The 18,717-nt window shown below is 36.2% G+C and overlaps 1 protein-coding gene across 11 annotated transcripts in view; it reads left to right on the forward strand.

The window, feature by feature from the left end:
- Window positions 1-18,717, forward strand: part of LOC128020089 (tensin-1) — a 208,833-nt gene that overhangs the window by 81,691 nt on the left and 108,425 nt on the right. For 8 of the 11 annotated variants that reach the window (XM_052606636.1, XM_052606639.1, XM_052606641.1 and 5 more), the window contains exon 3: window positions 4,176-4,213. The exons of the other annotated variants lie outside the window; for them this stretch is intronic. In XM_052606636.1, the coding sequence (XP_052462596.1) occupies window positions 4,176-4,213 (38 nt within the window). The remainder of the gene's footprint in view (window positions 1-4,175; window positions 4,214-18,717) is intronic. 11 annotated transcript variants of the gene reach the window in all.

Raw genomic sequence — 18,717 nt, forward strand, 5'->3', positions numbered from 1 at the left:
TCAGGGGACCCATTCAGTTTGAGAGAATGACTGAAGCATGCTGAAGTGCTCCGAGTGTGTGTGTTTGCTCGAGTGCCGTCGAGTGTGTTAGTTTGTGAGGAAACTCGTGGTCCAGCTCTGTGATTGTGCTCTCTGTGTAACCCGGCACGGCCCAGCCCTATGGGACCACTGTTCATTACAAAAGGCCAGCATGGGAAATGCCAGCCCCACTCCTCCTCCTCCTCTCTCTCTTTCTGAACATTCTTAAGTCCTTGTGTCAGATATTAAGCAGCCCCCTCCTGATCCTCTTCCTCTCCCTACATCTCTTTCACACACCCTCCTCTCTCTCTCTCTCTCTCTCGGTCCTGTCTCTCAGTGTTTATAGCCTACATGAATATCTGACTTCCTAACAAGGCAAACCCATGTACGGTCCCCACAAAGAACTTTCACACCCAATAAGGTAGTCCTGATCTTTTATTCAGGGCTTGTGCTCAGAAGCATGCTGGGAAGTCCACATGAGGCACATTTGTGTCTGTTATGAGAAGAAACATGACTGACAGTAATAGATGTGGAAAAACATATCCAAACAATCGCACAGCAGTGAAGAATCTAGCAGAAATACATAAAAAAAAACTAAAAAAAAAACTTTTGAAACCATCTTCACTTAGAAGTCGCTAATAAATCTCACAAATAATGACATGGAAACGTAAAAAATTGGAAATATAAAAGACTAATTTTATTGTAAAACTTACTCCATTAGTGTATTTTTTTTATTTAATGTTACTCTACCGTTTTCAATTATTTGTAAAATTTACTGAAAATGTTTTAAAAGTAAATCCTACACCAATTTGTTGTTGTCTATCTAAAATAATTAAAAATCAATTTAAAATCGCTCAAAAATCTAAATCTAAAAAAAAATATTAATCTTAGTTATTAATTATAATTAGTTCATTATTTATGCATTTAACTTATTCACCATTGGTAAGTTTTATCATATCAGCGAGCCACTGTACGCTGTGCATTACAGATGAGCACCTCTTACACATGCAGAATCATTATAAAGCATGGCCTCTTTTTGCATTTGACTTTGTTTTACAGGTACAATCGTTAGGAGCAATCTGGGGTTAAGTGCTCTGCTCTGAATGGTGGCAGCTCATGAATCACTGTTTTCTGGCATAGATGTTCCTATAGCTCTGTAAATATTAGAGCATGGCTCTAGCAATGCCAAGGTCGTGGGTTTGATTCCCAGGGACCACACAACCTGACAACGTGATGAATGCACACCTTGTGAGTCACTTTGGATAAAAGTCTGCCAAATACATAACCTGCAACCTTTCTGCATAACCAGTCTAGATTTTCTACCACTAAGCCACACCAGAAAGAAACACTCATCAGTTTTTTTCTCACATCCGACACACTCCCAAACAGGAGGATCACATGCTAATGAAAATATCCTGAAATGAAAAAGTCAATATAAAATCATTTTTATTTCTACCACTCCTGAATGGCTCCCATTCTCACCTTTACTCCATTGCGACATTCACTACTTTTCTCAAAGACAAAACCAATGAGTTAAGAAAATAAACACTACAAATATAAGTTCGGCAGAAACATGTGAACCAAGAGAGGAAAAAGGCAATATTACATAATGTACAGTCCACTCCAGAATAAGCATATATTTTTTAAACTCTTTGAAGTTCTGGATTTTCCCAAAGCACTTTAGATTCACACTCTTAAAGGAATCATCTGAGTGAATTTGTGAGTAGTATGTGCCTTCAGTCATGTGTTTTTATGCTCTGACCTGGATTTCAAAAAAGGCGGCTGAGGAGAAAGATGGGCTCTGTCCTAAAGCATAGTGAGCTGCCTAAATAGGGAGAATTTTAAGGCATGTTCCCAAAGTACACTCTTGCTGCTTAGTTTCTAAAAGACATTTTAGAAGCTAGGCAGCAAGCTTTTACTGTTTGATATCATATATTGTTTTGTTTCTCAAATTTTAATATAAAATAACAAAAAAAAATACTGATTAAGAAAACATTTTGTTTCTAGAATATCTGAAATCAGTCACTTATGAACTGTAGAAACATGCTTAATCAATGTTCCTGTCTTGGTCTGCAGAATATCAGAAGGTTTTTAGTACAAGAAAAATTAGTTTGGGTTGCAAAATTGTGTAAGACAGTATGATATATGAATATGCATCAATACTGAGGATTTCAATTGTTTTGCAGTTCGTATTTTAATGTTTTAATTATTTACTTCTGTTTTAACATCATACATAAACCTCTAGATAAAATCAAGTTAGATAAAAAAAGTAAGAAATTGTTTTATTTTTTTGTACAAAATATATTGTCTAAACATAAATGTTGAAAAACTTATGCTTTTCAGAAACCAGAAATGTGAGATGTTAACTCCAAGAAAAAAAGTATGATTTTTGATCTTTTTCATTATACCATGGCAGAAACAAGTTTCCATAAAAACAAGACAATTACGGACTAAGAATTATTTGTTGTTGTTGTTGTTGTTTTGCACAGTGTGAAGAAAAATATAAGTATATAACAAGGCAGTATATGACAAGGCAGCTGACTAGGTTTTAGTTGTAGTTGTGTCACCATTAGAGGAGTTTGAGAGATGTTAGGAGGGGCTTTGGAAACGTTTCATCACCTTAGTGACTTAAACCTGTGTAGGGTGTGTTGAGGCTCCGCCCCTCTCTGTGGAATGGCAGGTCAGACATGGGGAACAGAGTGTGCTCTGTGTAAGAAGAGCAGGAGCGTTTGGGTCGCTGTGTGCTAAAGTGTGCTGTACCTGTATGAGATAGATTGAAATGGGCTCAGATAGGAGGTTCTTTATGTTCTCTGGGCCCCACAGACAGTGAGAATCTACACGACTGTTTCCACTGGATCAGTTTCCTAATTGACATTTGAGTAACAATTATTAATTGAGGACAGTGGTGACTTCCTTAATAATATAAAATTAATTATTTGCTTTAATTTATGCTTTTACATGATTTATATTACATGTATTTATTGTACACTTTTTTTGTATTAACTTTTTTTTTTTTTTACTTATTTGTATTCTGTTCTGTTTTACTAAATTTTGGTGAAAAAACAAACAAACAAGTAAACAAACAAAACATTTAATGTAAATCTGAAAAAAAAAAAAAAAAAAATGTAAAAAGTCCCATAAAATAGAGCTTTTGTAAGTATTTTGTCTGATAAATTGTCACAGAATGTGAATTCAGCAAGCTAAAGTTTACATAACAGTGAAACATCATCAGATCTGAAAGTACAAGACCAATAAATGAACAGTTGTGAATGTACTACACTGTTGATTGAAAATATATGCTGAAGAATATAAAGTCTCAAACAGTTTTCTGCTTTGGTGGTCTTTGGCTCTGTCCAGAAACGATAATATAAACACTGAGAAAAACTAGTTTTGGCAAACAACTTTTGTTGTGTCGAGCAGCTTTACATCAATCATAAACGTCTGAAGGCCTTTCCTTCATTTCACATGAATCACAGATAATGTTCATTGAAAACCCATAATGTTTGACCATTAATCTATAGAAAATCTTGTGGGGAACATGTCCTCATCCATGTTTATGGTGGTTGCAGCCGTGCCTGAGCTCAACCACTGTGGCGAACAGAAAGGCAGCATGTGAGAGTCTGAAGTAAAGGGTGCTGCGTAATGTCAAGTTTCTAATGGCAATGTTATTTGACAGAACAGAGTAAACAAGTTTTGCAGTGCAAAAAGATGAGAGAGAACGCGTTAAAGGAAAATATGTTTTCTGAGGTACATAAGTAATTTTTATTTTATTTTATTTCATGCCCTTCAAAGCCCGCAATGTGCTTAATGCTTACACGCTAGTTAGTCTTCTCAGTAATAGTAATCAAAAATATATTTACTGAAGTATGTTCATTTCTATTCTATTCTATTCTATTCTATTGAAAACCCCCAGTGTGCTTACTTCCTATTTAGACCCCCTCAGTTATAATAAACAAAAAGTGTATACTTATGTTTTTTTTTAAATATATAAATGTTTAGTTTAATTTAATTTGTTTTGCCCAAGAAAGCCCACAATTTACTTAAATCCTAATTAGACCCCAGAGTAATAGTAAACAAAAGTTCTAAAATGCAATGTTGAATTTATGAATTATGAGTAAACATAATGGCTTGTTGTTTTTTTCTATGTCTCTTTGCAGTTTGCCGGTTAGCCTGCCATAGGAAGTGTGAGGTTAAGGTAAGAAACAAAGCATGCTTGATTTGCACGTTAGACACTCTAACAGCCCAAACTATGTTTGTTTTTAGGGTTAGGGTAAAAATCAATGTCTCTTACATTGAAATTGTGTTGTGAGAGACTTGTGCTTCCAGAACGAGGTTGTGAGCCTTCAGAACTTCCCTAAATGGTTGTGTCTGCTTGTACAGGTTTGGCTCCTTTTGTCAAATCCACCATCACGTTTCTGTCTGGAAACCAAACTATTCTTATCAAAGAGGACATTGTTCTGCCTTGATAGTGGACAAGACCCTCTGGTAGGGGAAGGGTATTGGCGTACTCCGAACTGCATGATGTCCCAGGACATGTTTGGCTTGGCCAACTTATTCCTTGTTCTAGAATACCCTACCCAAAATTAAGCCCCTCAACCTTTCCTGTATGATAGTGCCATTTTGAAGGGTGTTTTGAGAGTGAGAGTGTTTTTGATTAGCAAATAGGTGGGGGTATTTTGTTCGCTCCATTCCAAAACCTACTGAGCTGCCTTTTAGTTTATGCCTATGCTTCTAAAGCAGCATCCCGATCTTAAATGGAACCTCTAAGTGATTGATTTGGAGCCCTTTACATTGGCAGAAACTCATGGGAAGTGCAGAGGTCTTATGACTTTGGGCTGCATTCACATTAGCAAAATTGTGTGGACCAAAAAAAAACTAAACAAATTTTTTGCTGATGACAGCTTTCTTTTGGTCAAAGGGGAAATTTGAAATCTGTGTTGGGAACTTGTTCCTCCTTTCCAACTCCCAATTTCACAGGTTCCTATTGAAATGACTGGATTTTGTCATTGGTGAATTTGGCTGAATCTTTACAATTGATTTCAGTAGAGTTTGATGTTGCTAAACTGACAGTGTGACACTTTAATTAGAATAAAAATACTTAGCACACAAATACTTGTTTAAATAGTACATTTTTAATAAATAATTTTTACTAAGAAATATTTGTAACATTTGTTTATTTATTTATTTGTTTGTGTTGAATCAAATACAAATTCTGCATTCCCCATCTTGGATCTATTTTTTTTTCACTGAGCTTGTCACAATGCATGTTTGACATTCTGTGAAACTGCCTCATAATTTGACGGAAGAATGCAGCATGATTATGTTTTCTGTATTTTGGCACTGCCTTGGTGTTCTACACTCTTAAAAACAGAGGTTCATTTATGGACATCTATGGTTCCATGAAGAACCTTTAACATCCACAGTACCTTTCCAATCAACAAAAGATTCTTTAGATTCTTCCAACGAAAAAAAAATTGGTTCTTGCAAGATCTGTTCACTAAAGCGTTTTTTAGGGAACCTAAAATGGTTCTTTCTACAGCTGAGCCGCTGGTTAGTCCTCTCCATCATCTCTGAGCTCCATATGGCAGCTATTATTGTGTATATTAGTGATGTGTTTGTGTCGGGCAGTTAGTCCTATACTACTCTATACTATAGCACCCACAGAAAAATTCTAGATGTGTGAAGGGGTGCGTGTGTTTTAGAGCACTGTTGAGTTGCACATTGGCGTTCAACAACATGTGAGCATTTCACTGTGTGCTTTGTAGAAACTACAGGATGTCTTGGGATGTGTTCTCTTTGAGATCATCAAAGAAAGACAGAAAAAAACCCAACAGGATGGGGCTTTTTGTTTGATAGATTGCGTCTGATTTGGGAGGACAGCTATGACACCCTGAATCTCCTTTGATTAAACTGCGATTAAGGTTTAAAAAATGCTCCAGATCAGTTAAGAGATGTGTAACAACTTCCCTCACCAGAGTCACTCAGGAATTTCCGACTCCATGATTCAAGAATGGATGCAATTTGTTTCCTGCCATTAGATAAAAGATGAAAATGACAGTGAATGATGCAGAGCTTGCCTTTGGATTCCTTCCGTTTAAGTATTTATTACGGAAATGACTTTAAAATCAACGTAAAAAAACGTTTGCATTGCAGAAAGAACCCTGCCAAGTAAAGGAACATCTCTTTTGAAACCGTAAATTAATTAAAGAATTTAAAAATATATAAATACATGTTTTATTTCACTTTATTTTATTTATAATAGTAAACAAAAGGAAAGCTGCTGTGGAGGCAAATCATGTTATTTTTTGATTAATGATTTGTACCTCTAGTGACCTTTGAAAATAAGGTTCACAGATTGTCACAGTAATTCTAGAAGTCTTCATTATAAAAATGTAATGTTGACATCCCAATACAACTTCAATTGAAATCCAGTCAGTTTATATAATTCAAGCCCTTGTCAGATGAAAATTTTCCATACCAACGTGCTGTTCCATAAATCTTAACATCCATATTTAGATAAGATGTGGCTGCTGTCTAACCTCTGCCATGAAAAACAAATGCTCAGACTATTTGCACTGTCCAGACTTGGGGGCTAGCTGGCTCTGGTCTAAGAAATGATGAAAGAAACAAGACAAATGGCACATGAACACAAATATGACATTACTAATAGACAGGCTAAAGTATCCTCCACCTAAAATACACACAATGACTAACATTTGGACCAGAAACACTGATGTTCAGTTGAGATTTAAAATTTTGATTAAACTTTTTTTCCAGGAAAAACATCTAAAATGGCATCAGTCAAGTTAAATTAACTTGAGAAATAACATTGCTTAATATATTGATTTCATAGATTGAATTTATATTTTTGTGGTTATATATCTTGTTTTTATCTTACAGTATATGATCTGACAGTTGCAGTAAGACAAAATACTCTCATGCTTAAAATAAACTCTCTAATGACTTAATCTGAATCTGTTGTTTCTCTATTTGAGGATTTTAAATGTTTTTACTGGAAAAGTAGATACAAATATTTGTTAAGAAGTGGTTTTTTTGGCAGCTAAGAGAGCTGGGACGATTTTCAGCCCGCAGAAAGGCCAACATCATAAATGTGTCTTAGATAACAGAAGCTCGTGCAGGTCAGACAGCTCCAATCACAACAAATTCACCTCCTCCAACGTCTCTTCTTCTCTCGATACTATTGCTCATTTCTGTTGACATTTTAGCCTGGTTTCACAAGGGGTCAGAAATGACTGCATGGTTCACAGTGGGTTCATTGAACACGGGCTTGGCCGAGTTTAGGCACGTCCGCTAGACTGGACTTGATTTGAATTCCAAAGGCTGGAAAATGAAGTTACAGTCCTCTAGGTGATTGTAAATATAGGCATGTGAGGTTAAGTGGGAGAGTAAATGAATCATTAGACTCAAAGGCCAGCCATGAGCTGTAGAGAGCTAATGTGAGAAGCCGGCGGCGAGCATGTGTGTACAATGCCAGTTCACCGCGGGGAGAGTCAGCGTGCTAAAGAGGGCAATTACCGGAAATGCCAGAGGAAATCAGTGTGAATGAAAAGGTGTGAGAAACATCAAGTCAAAGATGTCAGCTGCTGCTTTGTGTAGTCTGACATGTTTCTTTAAGGTGAAATTCTTCATTCTTGTATAGAATTAGAGTCACTTTTGGGAATTGCAAAATTAATAACTCTCAATGACATCTCAATGAGTCAACAAATAATTCACTGAGCTTTATTCAGTGTCTCAAATCTTTGGAATCAGTTCATCAAAAATATTTGTTTGTTAATTTAGTTACCCTTTATGTTTTTTTTTTTTTCAATTTCAGAGTTGAGTCTTTTAAATCAGGTCACGAATAAGATTTATGAATTGATTTTTGTAATCATTTTTTGTAAAAAATCATGTTTATTTAATTATATTAAGTAAAAAAATAAATAATGCATTCACACAGATTTGTTCATTGATTTGTTTAGTAATCTTTTTTTTGTAGGTTTCTATTTTGTATTACTAGGTTTGTTTTTATTATTTCTTTTTTTTGTATTTTATTATTTTAGTTACCTTTTCTGTAGTTTTTTTTTTTTCAGTGAGTTGAATCTTTAAAATCAGTTCACTATTAAGATTTGTTGATTGATTTGTTGAGTTACTTTTTCTTCAGATTTTTTTGGCCTGGTATGAATGACTCATTAAACCATTCCTTCACGTAGATTCAATCTTTTGATTCAGTTCAGATTTGTTCATTGATTCACTTAGTTATCTCTTCTTCAGGTTTCTTGTGTTGACTAAGTCAATAAATTATTCACTTAACCTTCAAATCTTTTAATCAGTTCACATTAATTATTTGCTTATGTTATGAATGAATCAATAAATTATTTGCTGAAATGTAATCTTTTGGAAAAGATTTGTTAGTTTAGTTGCCTTGCAAGCTTCTCGTTCAGACTCATAAATGTGGTACTGATGAAGTGGCATATTTGTTAATTAGATTCAACGAATGAAGTGTTCCTTCACAGCCTGATCGATTGCAATTTGCTTGTGCTGTACTCAATCTTTGAAGGTAGACAATCTCTCAGGTGATTTAGATGGGAGAGACTTGCCACTGAATAGAAGTTAATGAGAATTAATTTTTTTTTCCACTTAAAAGATTCAAAAAGGAGAAAGTATTCATCAGAAAAATATACATATAGGCTTTAACTTGGGCCCCTGAAATGCTTGTTTATGTTGGCAATGAGAAATATGATCACAATATGTAAGAATAACTTCCTTCTCAACCAATGGAGGTGCTTTTGTACCGACCAGGAGATAAAGCCATTAGTCATTTTGGTCTATTGAACTATACATCCGTATTTGGTAATATATGAGGGGCTATAGAATGTCTATGCTCTGATGTTGCTGTTTGCGCTCCAGCTGGTCTTTCCAGATCCTTTGAGTACTATATATAGAATCTGAAATGTCTTTCCCCTCCTACTTACTCTGAATGTCTTTGAACACACAGACATAGTTAAATCATGGCTTCATGTTTGTAGCTTATATGTGGACTCTAAAAGAGGCAGTTGAGTAAATGGAGTAAATGTACTTTATTGGCATCTACGGTTCCATGTAGAACCTTTAACATCAATGGAACCATTCAACAAAAGCTTGTTTATAGTGGAATAAGTTTCTTTAGATTATTACAATTTTATAAGCAGTTCTTTTAAGAACTATTCACTGATTTTGGGAGCCCAAAAGTGTTCATTTGTGCCATAGCTGTGAAAAAAACATTTTGGAACCTTTGTTTTTAAGAATATACGGTCGTTTTTCCCTTTCAGATCACCTACTTTCATGGCGGAGCAGCATTTTGAAGAGAATCATGTTGAGCATGTTAGTTAACATTGACTTCTATATCTACGGTTAGAAGCAAAAGTTTGTGAACCCTTTGGAATTGAACGGATTCCCCTTGATTACTCATAAAATGTAGTCTGCTTTTCAGTCACAATTATAGGCAAATACAGTCTGAATAAACTAATAAGTAATTATGCTAGAAAAAAGTAACTGCACCCTTGAATTTGCAAAATTATAGATACTTTTTGTTGCAAATTTTGGGCGAAAATTTGGTGCTTGACAAACCCCCCTTAAGTACTGAGATTGTTAGCACCATGGTAGCACTAAAAATATTAAGATTTATTGGCCAAGCATTTGTGCTGCTTTTTGTACAGATAATATTTTGACGTCTGTGTTGGGGTGGGTGTTTAGAACTGTGCTGGAAGGGAACAGCATGAGTAAATGAACTATCTCTGACCACCATAAATCACCTTTTTCTTAAACAGTGTTCTTTTTCTTTCCCAGTTTTTTAAAAAAATATTTAAGATCATAGCACATTGTTAGTCCTGGCGTGATGCTCTGAAAACACAGCATTGTCTTTCATGATGCTTCACCTCATTTCCTCAGCTCAATGTTTCTTGGTTTCAGCTGGAGGACTGACCGGCTGCTAGCAAGAGACTTATAACCTTACCATGTTTATTTCTTTAGCCACTCGAGGAGTTCAGTTTTGCTCCTGAATTGATCAGAATTGGAGTTGTGGCTGCTCATGAGCATTCTTTTCAACCTCAAACGACTTCTAGTTCTCATTGTGCTGACCCTAGTTAGCTTTTAAAGATGTCAAGGTCTCAACTGAGGACAAATTTAAGAACTAAGTGCAGTCAGAACAATAATGGGTTCTCTTCCAAAATCTGCATCCACTGCTAGCCAAGAAGTACATTGGGTGACTCAGAGCTGGGTTTGGTCAGGGGGAGCTGGTCCAGGGTGTTTTTCCCTTAAACAGGAAAAGCGGCGCTCCACCCCATCCGTTGAACACTGGTCTGAAGCCCATATGGTTCCTGACTGAACTGCACATGTGCATGGATGATTTTGTCCCGTTCATTTAGAAGGTGCATTGGCAGATTTGTGACTCGTGTCATTGATATGTTTAAACAGAGTGCACGGACCACAATGATTTCCCATTTCCATTCCCCTGATCACTGCTATCCATTGTTTTGTGGCTTTCAGTTGGGGCATTCATTATAAAAAGCCAGTGGTCTGATTTTTCATTACAATTAATTAACCTAAAACCGAACAGTTAGGTAGGATGTTGTTTACCAGCCTAAGTTAAGAGGTCTTGGTCTCCTTATTTGGCATAGTTCCATCATTTAAAGGTGCCATATGCAAAAATTGAGGTAAAAATATCCATAACATGACCTACACGCATCAAAAGAATGAGAAGAAATAAGGGCGATGATGTAATTAAAAAAATGTCAAGTTATAGTGCTGCAGCGATATCAACCTTAATTCGCATTAGCATTAATAGCCCCGGCCCGACAGGTGTCGTAATACCAGTTTCGGCCATGGGCGCTGGAGACAACTGATTCACCTGAAAGAAATGAGGTTCGACTCCGAACTTGCAACATTTATTTTGGATTGGTAAGTAAGATGCTGTTAGTATTTCGCTAGAAGTTTGTTTTATATGTTTGTGTATTTGTTTTCGGGAAGTTATAACATAGAAATATATCGAAGGCTGTTCGATAAACGTGCTAATGTTAGCGATGGCTAACCTTAGCTGCGTTTGATAATTAGCTAGCTATAACTTAACGTTACCCATTGTATTATATCATAACTAACCTGCTCTGTCTAGTCTGTTGGTCTCCGTGTCCTCTTTGCTTCGTGGTTTTTCTGTGCGTGAAAAAATTTATGTGTGGCGTGAAAGCGTGTGAAAAGAGTCAATTGCGTGTGTCTCACGGTGAATGCTTGAGAGTTGGCACATTAGTTCTCAAGCAGAATAAAGGACAGGTTGATTATTGCTGTTTAGGGTTTGTATTAATCTATGATGTGTCCCTGTTTGCGTACAGGGAGGGACATAAAAAATAAATTAAAAGTGATACGTGGACCAAGGTGTCTGAGATTGTTCATTTTAAGTAAAGGATCCTAATATTTCGTCCACAACAATATTTAATGAGGTTAACTTAAAGCTCCTTGTGGTTAGTCTGCACGAGATCAACAAGCTTGTTTGCTTTGCAGCCGCTTTAAATTCAAAATAAGCATTCGATCTACGTTAGAGCGTCTGAGCGCTCACAAATCTTTCTGCAGCGTCGTGAGCAGAGCGGAAGGAGCGATTTTTGACGCTCTAGATGCCGGCTGTATTAACGCACAGTTAGGCTTCGGGTATGGCTGTAGTGTTGTTGGGAAGGTAGGGCGGAGCACAGAGACTATGCCGTTTCTCGTTTGTTACTCTAGAGTAGACCAATTCACTTTGTTGAGGCATACTGCCCCCATCTGGTATGGAATGTGGAGTAAAATTTGATTTTTTTTTGCCAAATATTACAGATGGCACCTTTAAGGTAAGTCTTGAGCAGTTGTTTTTTTGTGATTTCATGGTTAGTATATGGGGTTTGCTTAATTATTCACAATAGTTTTCTACAGTTTAACTACTTTTTTTTGTATGAAATCTATTCTTTAAGGTTAATTTATCATTAAAATCTCCCATTTATTTATGTTTAATATCCAGCTGTCAGCCATGGCATGAATATTTGCTTAGGAAATTTTGGTTGGCATTCTTTCTTTTATTGAACTGACAGATTTTTAAATGGTCTATTTATTGTATGTTATTTTCCGGAGATGCAAAACTAGTTGTGACTAAATTTGTCTGTTGGCAGTTTGTGTCTGATCTTATTAATGCCACAGTGGAATTTGATTTGAATTAAAATGACAGGAAGAGAAATTTACTACATTTCAATTCAGAGAAAATCAACACGGTTAATGTATTATGATAAATAATGTGGCCTACATTTAAATTTTAAAGTTGAAATTTATTTGAATCTAAAGCCAACATTCAGACTTTGCTTTTCTAGTTAAAAATGTAGTTGTATACATTTTATTTCAATTCAGTTTAATTTACATTCAGATTGCGATTCTGAATCTTATCAAATTCAATTCAATTTCAAGAATTTAAAATGCATTCCCAGTTCAGTTCTGAATGATGCACAACCCTGGATGTCACTTGGCAAAGTGGTTCATTTGTCTTTTTCTTTCTAGTTACTAGTATGTTGTAGGAGGAGGAAGAGCAAAATCTTGCATAACCAGACCTAGGCATACAGTTAAGTCGAGTTTATATATATATATATATATATGTGTGTGTGTGTGTGTGTGTGTGTACAGTACAGACCAAAATGATGGACACACCTTCTCATTCAAAAAGTTTTCTCTATTTCATGACTATGAAAATTGTAGAGTCACACTGAAGGAATCAAGGGCTATTTGAGCAAGAAGGAGAGTGATGGGGTGCTGCTCCAGATGACCTGGTCTCCACAGTCACCGGACCTGAACCCAATCCAGATGGTTTAGGGGTGAGCTGGACCGCAGACAGAAGGCAAAAGGGCCAACAAGTGCTAAGCATCTCTCGGGGAACTCCTTCAAGACTGTTGGAAGACCATTTCAGGTGACTACCTCTTGAAGCTCATCAAGAGAAAGCCAAGAGTGTGCAAAGCAGTAATCAAACCAAATGTGGCTACTTTGAAGAACCTACAATATGAATATTTTCAGTTGTTTCACACTTTTTTGTTATGTATATAATTTCATATATAATTCCACATGTGTTAATTCATAGTTTTGATGCCTTCAGAGTGAATCTACATTTTTCATAGTCATGAAAATAAAGAAAACTCTTTGAATGGGCTTCTGAGCGGTAGCATCTTCCTCACACACAGTCTCCTTCCTATAAGATTTTACGACACAGCTGAAGCACTTCTTTAGTACCAAAATACACTGCCACGCATTCGGAAATTAAGGAATAGGACTTTTATCATCAGTTAAAATCACTCAACAAACTCTCTGGTACAAGGTAAGGGTAGTGCTGCTGTGCAACAGTGACTTTAGACATTTGATAAAGATTTACTCGTACTCTCTTGGTTTTGCCATTTTTATTTCTCACATTAGGTTTTGTAATGTTTAGAGGATGATTCCTATAGAGTTGAGTCATGTAGAGTCATGCTGACTAGACCTACTCAGTAACACATTTATTACAACGGCTTTGTTTATTCTGAACACATGCTGAGTGTTTTTATCTAGCTGCTATACGAGCCTGTGGTCATGCAGTAATCCACGCAGTGTCATGCATCATTTGGATACGGTCCTGCAGCAAGCTGTACTTTAGAAGTGGTTAGCCATTTCTTACCCCTAGTCAGCTTTTGCCGCTACAGCATAGACCATCGCTTCATATGCAAGCACAGAAGGGTTGCAAACTGCACTTTCAGCATCATTTCAAATCCAATGGTCTGTCTCCCTTTCTGGTGACTTACTTCAGAGAAACCTTTTTTTCATTAAGGAATATTTATGTCTGGTATGTAATAGAGAAGTTTTGGGTGAAGTGGTTGTATAGCGCTGTGGGGTGCTGCTAGACTCTGGGTTTGGCCTGGAGATGAGCTTGGCAGGGTGTAGCAACCATTAGAACTACAAACGTCATGACCCCAACTTGTAGAAATTACTAAATTGACCCCCTCTACATTTTGGGACATTATTAGTTATAATATTTAAGAAGGTTTTATTTTTCTTGAGTGCAGTCCAAAAGGTAATAATAATAAAAATGGCTTAAATTTTATGAAAAATGTGAGTGGTGTGTTCCTGTATAAAACTCGCTGCTGCAATTACTAGCATGGTCTGGGTGGTTGCCAGGATGTTCCGATTCAGTTTCTAAGATGTTCTAAGAGTTCTCCCAGAAGTGGAGGGCAAAGCGAGAGGGTTTTGGCTGTTAACTTCATTCCTGAGACTCCACTGCTTGTTCGTTCTGAGTCCCTCCTCTCTGGCTCAGCTCCCAGCCTTTGATTCTGGTCTGTATTTCTCAGGTTTTGCACGTCCTCAGCACTGTGGAGCGGCTCCAGTCTTCTCCTGCTGAAAACAATGCCTTCACACAGGCTTCTTGCTTTTAGGGTGTGCCCATCGACTAGAATTGAGCCGTTCACAACCAAGTCTCTTCTGATGTTCAGATCCTGTATAACAACAAGCCTTTGTGACTCTAATCATGGAAGGTAAACAGATTGTGAAGTCAATGACAGATCGAAGCATTTGATGTTCAATACTGTTGACGAGTGAGATGTCTCTTGACGGAAGTGAACTCCCCTAGCTCTTTGGGACACGACTAAAATTTCCAAAGATTTGTAGAGTGAAATTGACCGAGATTGAAGTCGAGAGGTGTTGATAGTGGTCATTAAGCAGAGAAGTAGAGGACTGAGAATATTCTGTAATGATTCAAAGCATATAAACCCAGAGTCCCTCATCTACTAACTTGACTGAAGCAATGTTAGATTAAATTAAATGTCACCGGTCACAAACATCAGTATTTCTTTATAGCTTTGTTTTCACACAGCAGGTATCCTGTTCTGAAGGACTGGCCAATACTTGGAACATTTACAATAAAAATGTTGTGATTATTTTGATAGCATTTTAACATTAAACAACATGCTGAATATCACAGTGATTTTTTTTCACACTTTTTATTCGCACATTTAAGACCATGTCGTTGGACTAATTTTATTTGCATTTGAGGTTAATTCATTAGATTCCCTTTTATACAAACTGTCCATTTTAAGGAATCCATTCAAAAATCTGATTTATCAAACATCATTAGTCTGAAGTGTTATTGCTACATTGGTAATTTATTACAGTATCACTAAAAGTATAAAATAATGCTTCAATATTTAATCTTACTGACAACAATGGCTATTATGATTTTAGAACTAACTAAATGTTTAAATTAAATTGTACTCAATAAATATTTAAAATGTATTGAGTAGAATTTCATAAAAAAAACTATGGCTTTTTTATCTCTATAGCTCTAGAAATATTTGTTTTGTTAACATATATTTATGTTTATCATGCAAATTTGGAAATCATGAATCATGATTGTTTGGTCATGTTGTAGCCTAAGCTGAGCTTCTATTCCAGATGTTTCTTAGACTATAATTGACACTGAGTTCATGAGGAGTTTGTCTCTCTCACACATTTACCTCAGGAGACGCGTTTTGTGATGTAAACACATGTACCTGACTTGCTGACAAGAAACACCAGAGCTTGCATCATAGTGTCAGATGTTTAGTTATGAGCATGTCCAGATGGGATATGCAGGCATTTCTGCATTTCTCTGGAGTGGATTTTTAAATGTAGCACATGCAGAGTACTTCAGTTTTATTGATAGCTGAAAGCATGAAAAATCAACGTCAAATGAAAACCAAAAAATAAATCTCAGTATGATTTGTTTGGCCACGTTTTAACACTAATCAACAAGATGCTTTTGAACTGAAATGAGGTTGTTCCAAATGGGTTCTTTTGTTCATTTTAAAATGTGTTGTACTTTTGAAGACTTGATGAAGCACACTTCATCTCTAAAGACAAGCGCTTGCTGTTTGAGAGAAGTTAAGCACACTGAGGGTGTAACACTTCTGAACATTTCATTTAGAGGCTCATTTGTTCTGGTGAAGTGTTTTCATTTGGATTGTGTCTACAGTCCCAACTTAAGCCAAAAAGCTTGTGTATCTGGGTATTCCCTGTCAGAGGGTGCTGTATGATTACTCGTCATTCATGATTGATGTGTTCCTCTTCCTGCTCAATTCTCAGCGCTGCAGGCTTAGATACAGTTGGGAAAACAAACAGCAACACCCAAGCTCGTTGAGATGGAGTAATCAAGACAGTATGGGAAATATGTAAACAGCAGGCCAAGTGAACAATAGCATGTGCCTTCTTTATTCCCTGGAGGAAGAGCAGAAGAGGAGAAGAGAATACACATGCTGGAAACACACAGAAAAACAAACGATATGTTTTATTAGAAACAGACTATGCTGTGACATTGGCACTGCCATGAGGGATATTAATATGTATTATGAGTTGCTATGTGGGGTGGAGTTCAGTCGGGTGTGTGTCTGGACAATATACTGTTATTTTACATACTGTGGGAAGGGGATTTAAAAAAAAAAAAAAAAAAAAAAACATATTAAAAAAAAAATCCCTTTCTGACTGGAACTCAAACTCTATCTATTAGGGCTGCACGATTATTAAAATTGTCAATGTTATTATCATCGCAATTTACATTGAATAATATTTTGAATAGCTTTATACCATTGTTTGAAGCAAATGCCATATTTTTATACGAAAATAAACAAGCTGATAAACTTTTATTGCTTTTCTGTTATATTAAGCCTCAGATTTCAGCTGTACATTGAATTGGTTTCTTCATTTAATAAAAAAAGCACTATGTTAAAAAAAAAAAAACATGCAGCTAAAAGCTTGTCAGCTGTTTTGGTGTTTTGAGTTTTGAAGCTGTATGTTTGTCTATAAGGGGTTACTCCAAATGTTTCATTTAATCAGAACCTGCTTTATTTGATTGTGCGTTTTTATCAGCCAGTCTTGTGTTTGCATTCGGAAGGCAATAAAGTGTGAACGTGTGTGAGAACAAGATCTCATTGAATCATCAAAATGTGGCTTTAATGCAGCTGGAAACCCTACAGCTGTGATCACACTGCAGAGCATTCAGGATTGTAGCATGCCAGTTATGAGGTATGTGTTAAAGCCTTTTAAACTGTTTCTTCAGTAACAAGATGCAGCAAGCTGGTAGTATTTAGAGATAATGGAGAGTGTTTATTTAATAAACATACAACCAAAGCCAGTCAAATTAGTTTAGATGATTCCCATGCAATGTCTGCATAGAACAACGCTGGTGAACCATGAGATGTGAAGGCATCACGCACAAGCATTTCTGTTTGGGGGAAAGAAGTATGTGTGATGTCATTTGGGTAGTTTAGCCATGTTTTCAACATGCTTCTCTTTGGTTTGCCTGTTCTGGATTCTGCTGAAATTATCTTTCTCACCAACTTTCTAAAACAATTAGTAAATTGTAAAAAATACAGTAATATTGTGGAATATTATTACAATTTTAAATAACTGTTTTCTGTTTTTATAGGTTTAAAAGTGTATTTTTTTCCAATGATGCAAAGCTGAATTTTCAGAATAATCACTCCAGTCTTAGTGCCACATGGCCATTCAGAAATCAATCTAATATGCTGATTTGCTGCTAAAGAAAAATTTATTATCCTTATCAATTTTGAAAACAGTGATTTTTTTTTTTTCTGTATTGTCACTTATGAGCCATTTAATTTGTCCTTGCTGAGAAAAAAAAGAAGCTAATTTTAGCCAGAAGAAAGGAACCATATGACTGACATGTGAACAAGCCAGTCAATAAGATTATAGATTCCCAGACATATTAAGAAACCGTTTTCCAGGTTTATTTGTGCGGCATGCATCAGACGGTCACTGTGCAGATGTCTGAGGTTGGACTGACCACATGCTAATCCCAGAGAATACCCGCCGGCTCAGACCGCTTTTTACTAAACCTAAAAATCAGCAGTCATGCATCAGGATTTTTCTCTTGTAGTACCACAGCACTGAAGTTCCTGTCTGCGCTCCAACCCAGAACATTCTCCCTTACTGTAACTGTGGATTTTTTTCCCATTGATTGGCATTCGTTGGCTCGTCTGTGTCTGTATGAACTCGTTATGTGGACATAGTCATCACTTCGCCAGAGTGTGTGTTTGCATGTTTTTTGATGAACGTATGCATGCATGCACATTCTGTTCATTCGAGCAGTGTTGGGTTCTTGTGGTGAGCCTGACTGTGAGTAGACTTGATATCATGTGACCTCATTGAAATTGTCATAAAAAAAAAGTAATAAAAACAATTCCATTCCGTGTATGGAATCATTGTAAAGTTGGTTTCACAATGCATTTGCAATTTTTGCACCAACAGTGCATTTAAGGAATAATTGACACAACATGAGCCTTCATTATTTATACATTCCAAACATCTATGACCTTTATTTACAACACAACATAAACTAAATGGGGTCAACATAACATTGGAGTCCTTTGACATTCGTTTTACACTATAAAAACAAATGTTTGACTCAACAACAAAATTAAGGTTGCACTTTATTTTACAGTACGTGTACTTACATGTACTTATAGTGTACTTACGGTTTATTTATCTAAGAAAGTTCTGGTAATACAAGGTAAAATACATGGGGTAGGTTCAGGGTTAGTTCCTAGTTATTACATAGCTACCAAAATTAATATAACAGGTCTTTCCTTTTACTAAAAAAACAAAATAACACATTTCACTTAAAAACATTACAGTTATTGTATTATGATG

The sequence above is a fragment of the Carassius gibelio genome, chromosome A9 (genome assembly GCF_023724105.1).
Source record: "Carassius gibelio isolate Cgi1373 ecotype wild population from Czech Republic chromosome A9, carGib1.2-hapl.c, whole genome shotgun sequence".
Lineage (NCBI taxonomy): Eukaryota > Metazoa > Chordata > Actinopteri > Cypriniformes > Cyprinidae > Carassius > Carassius gibelio.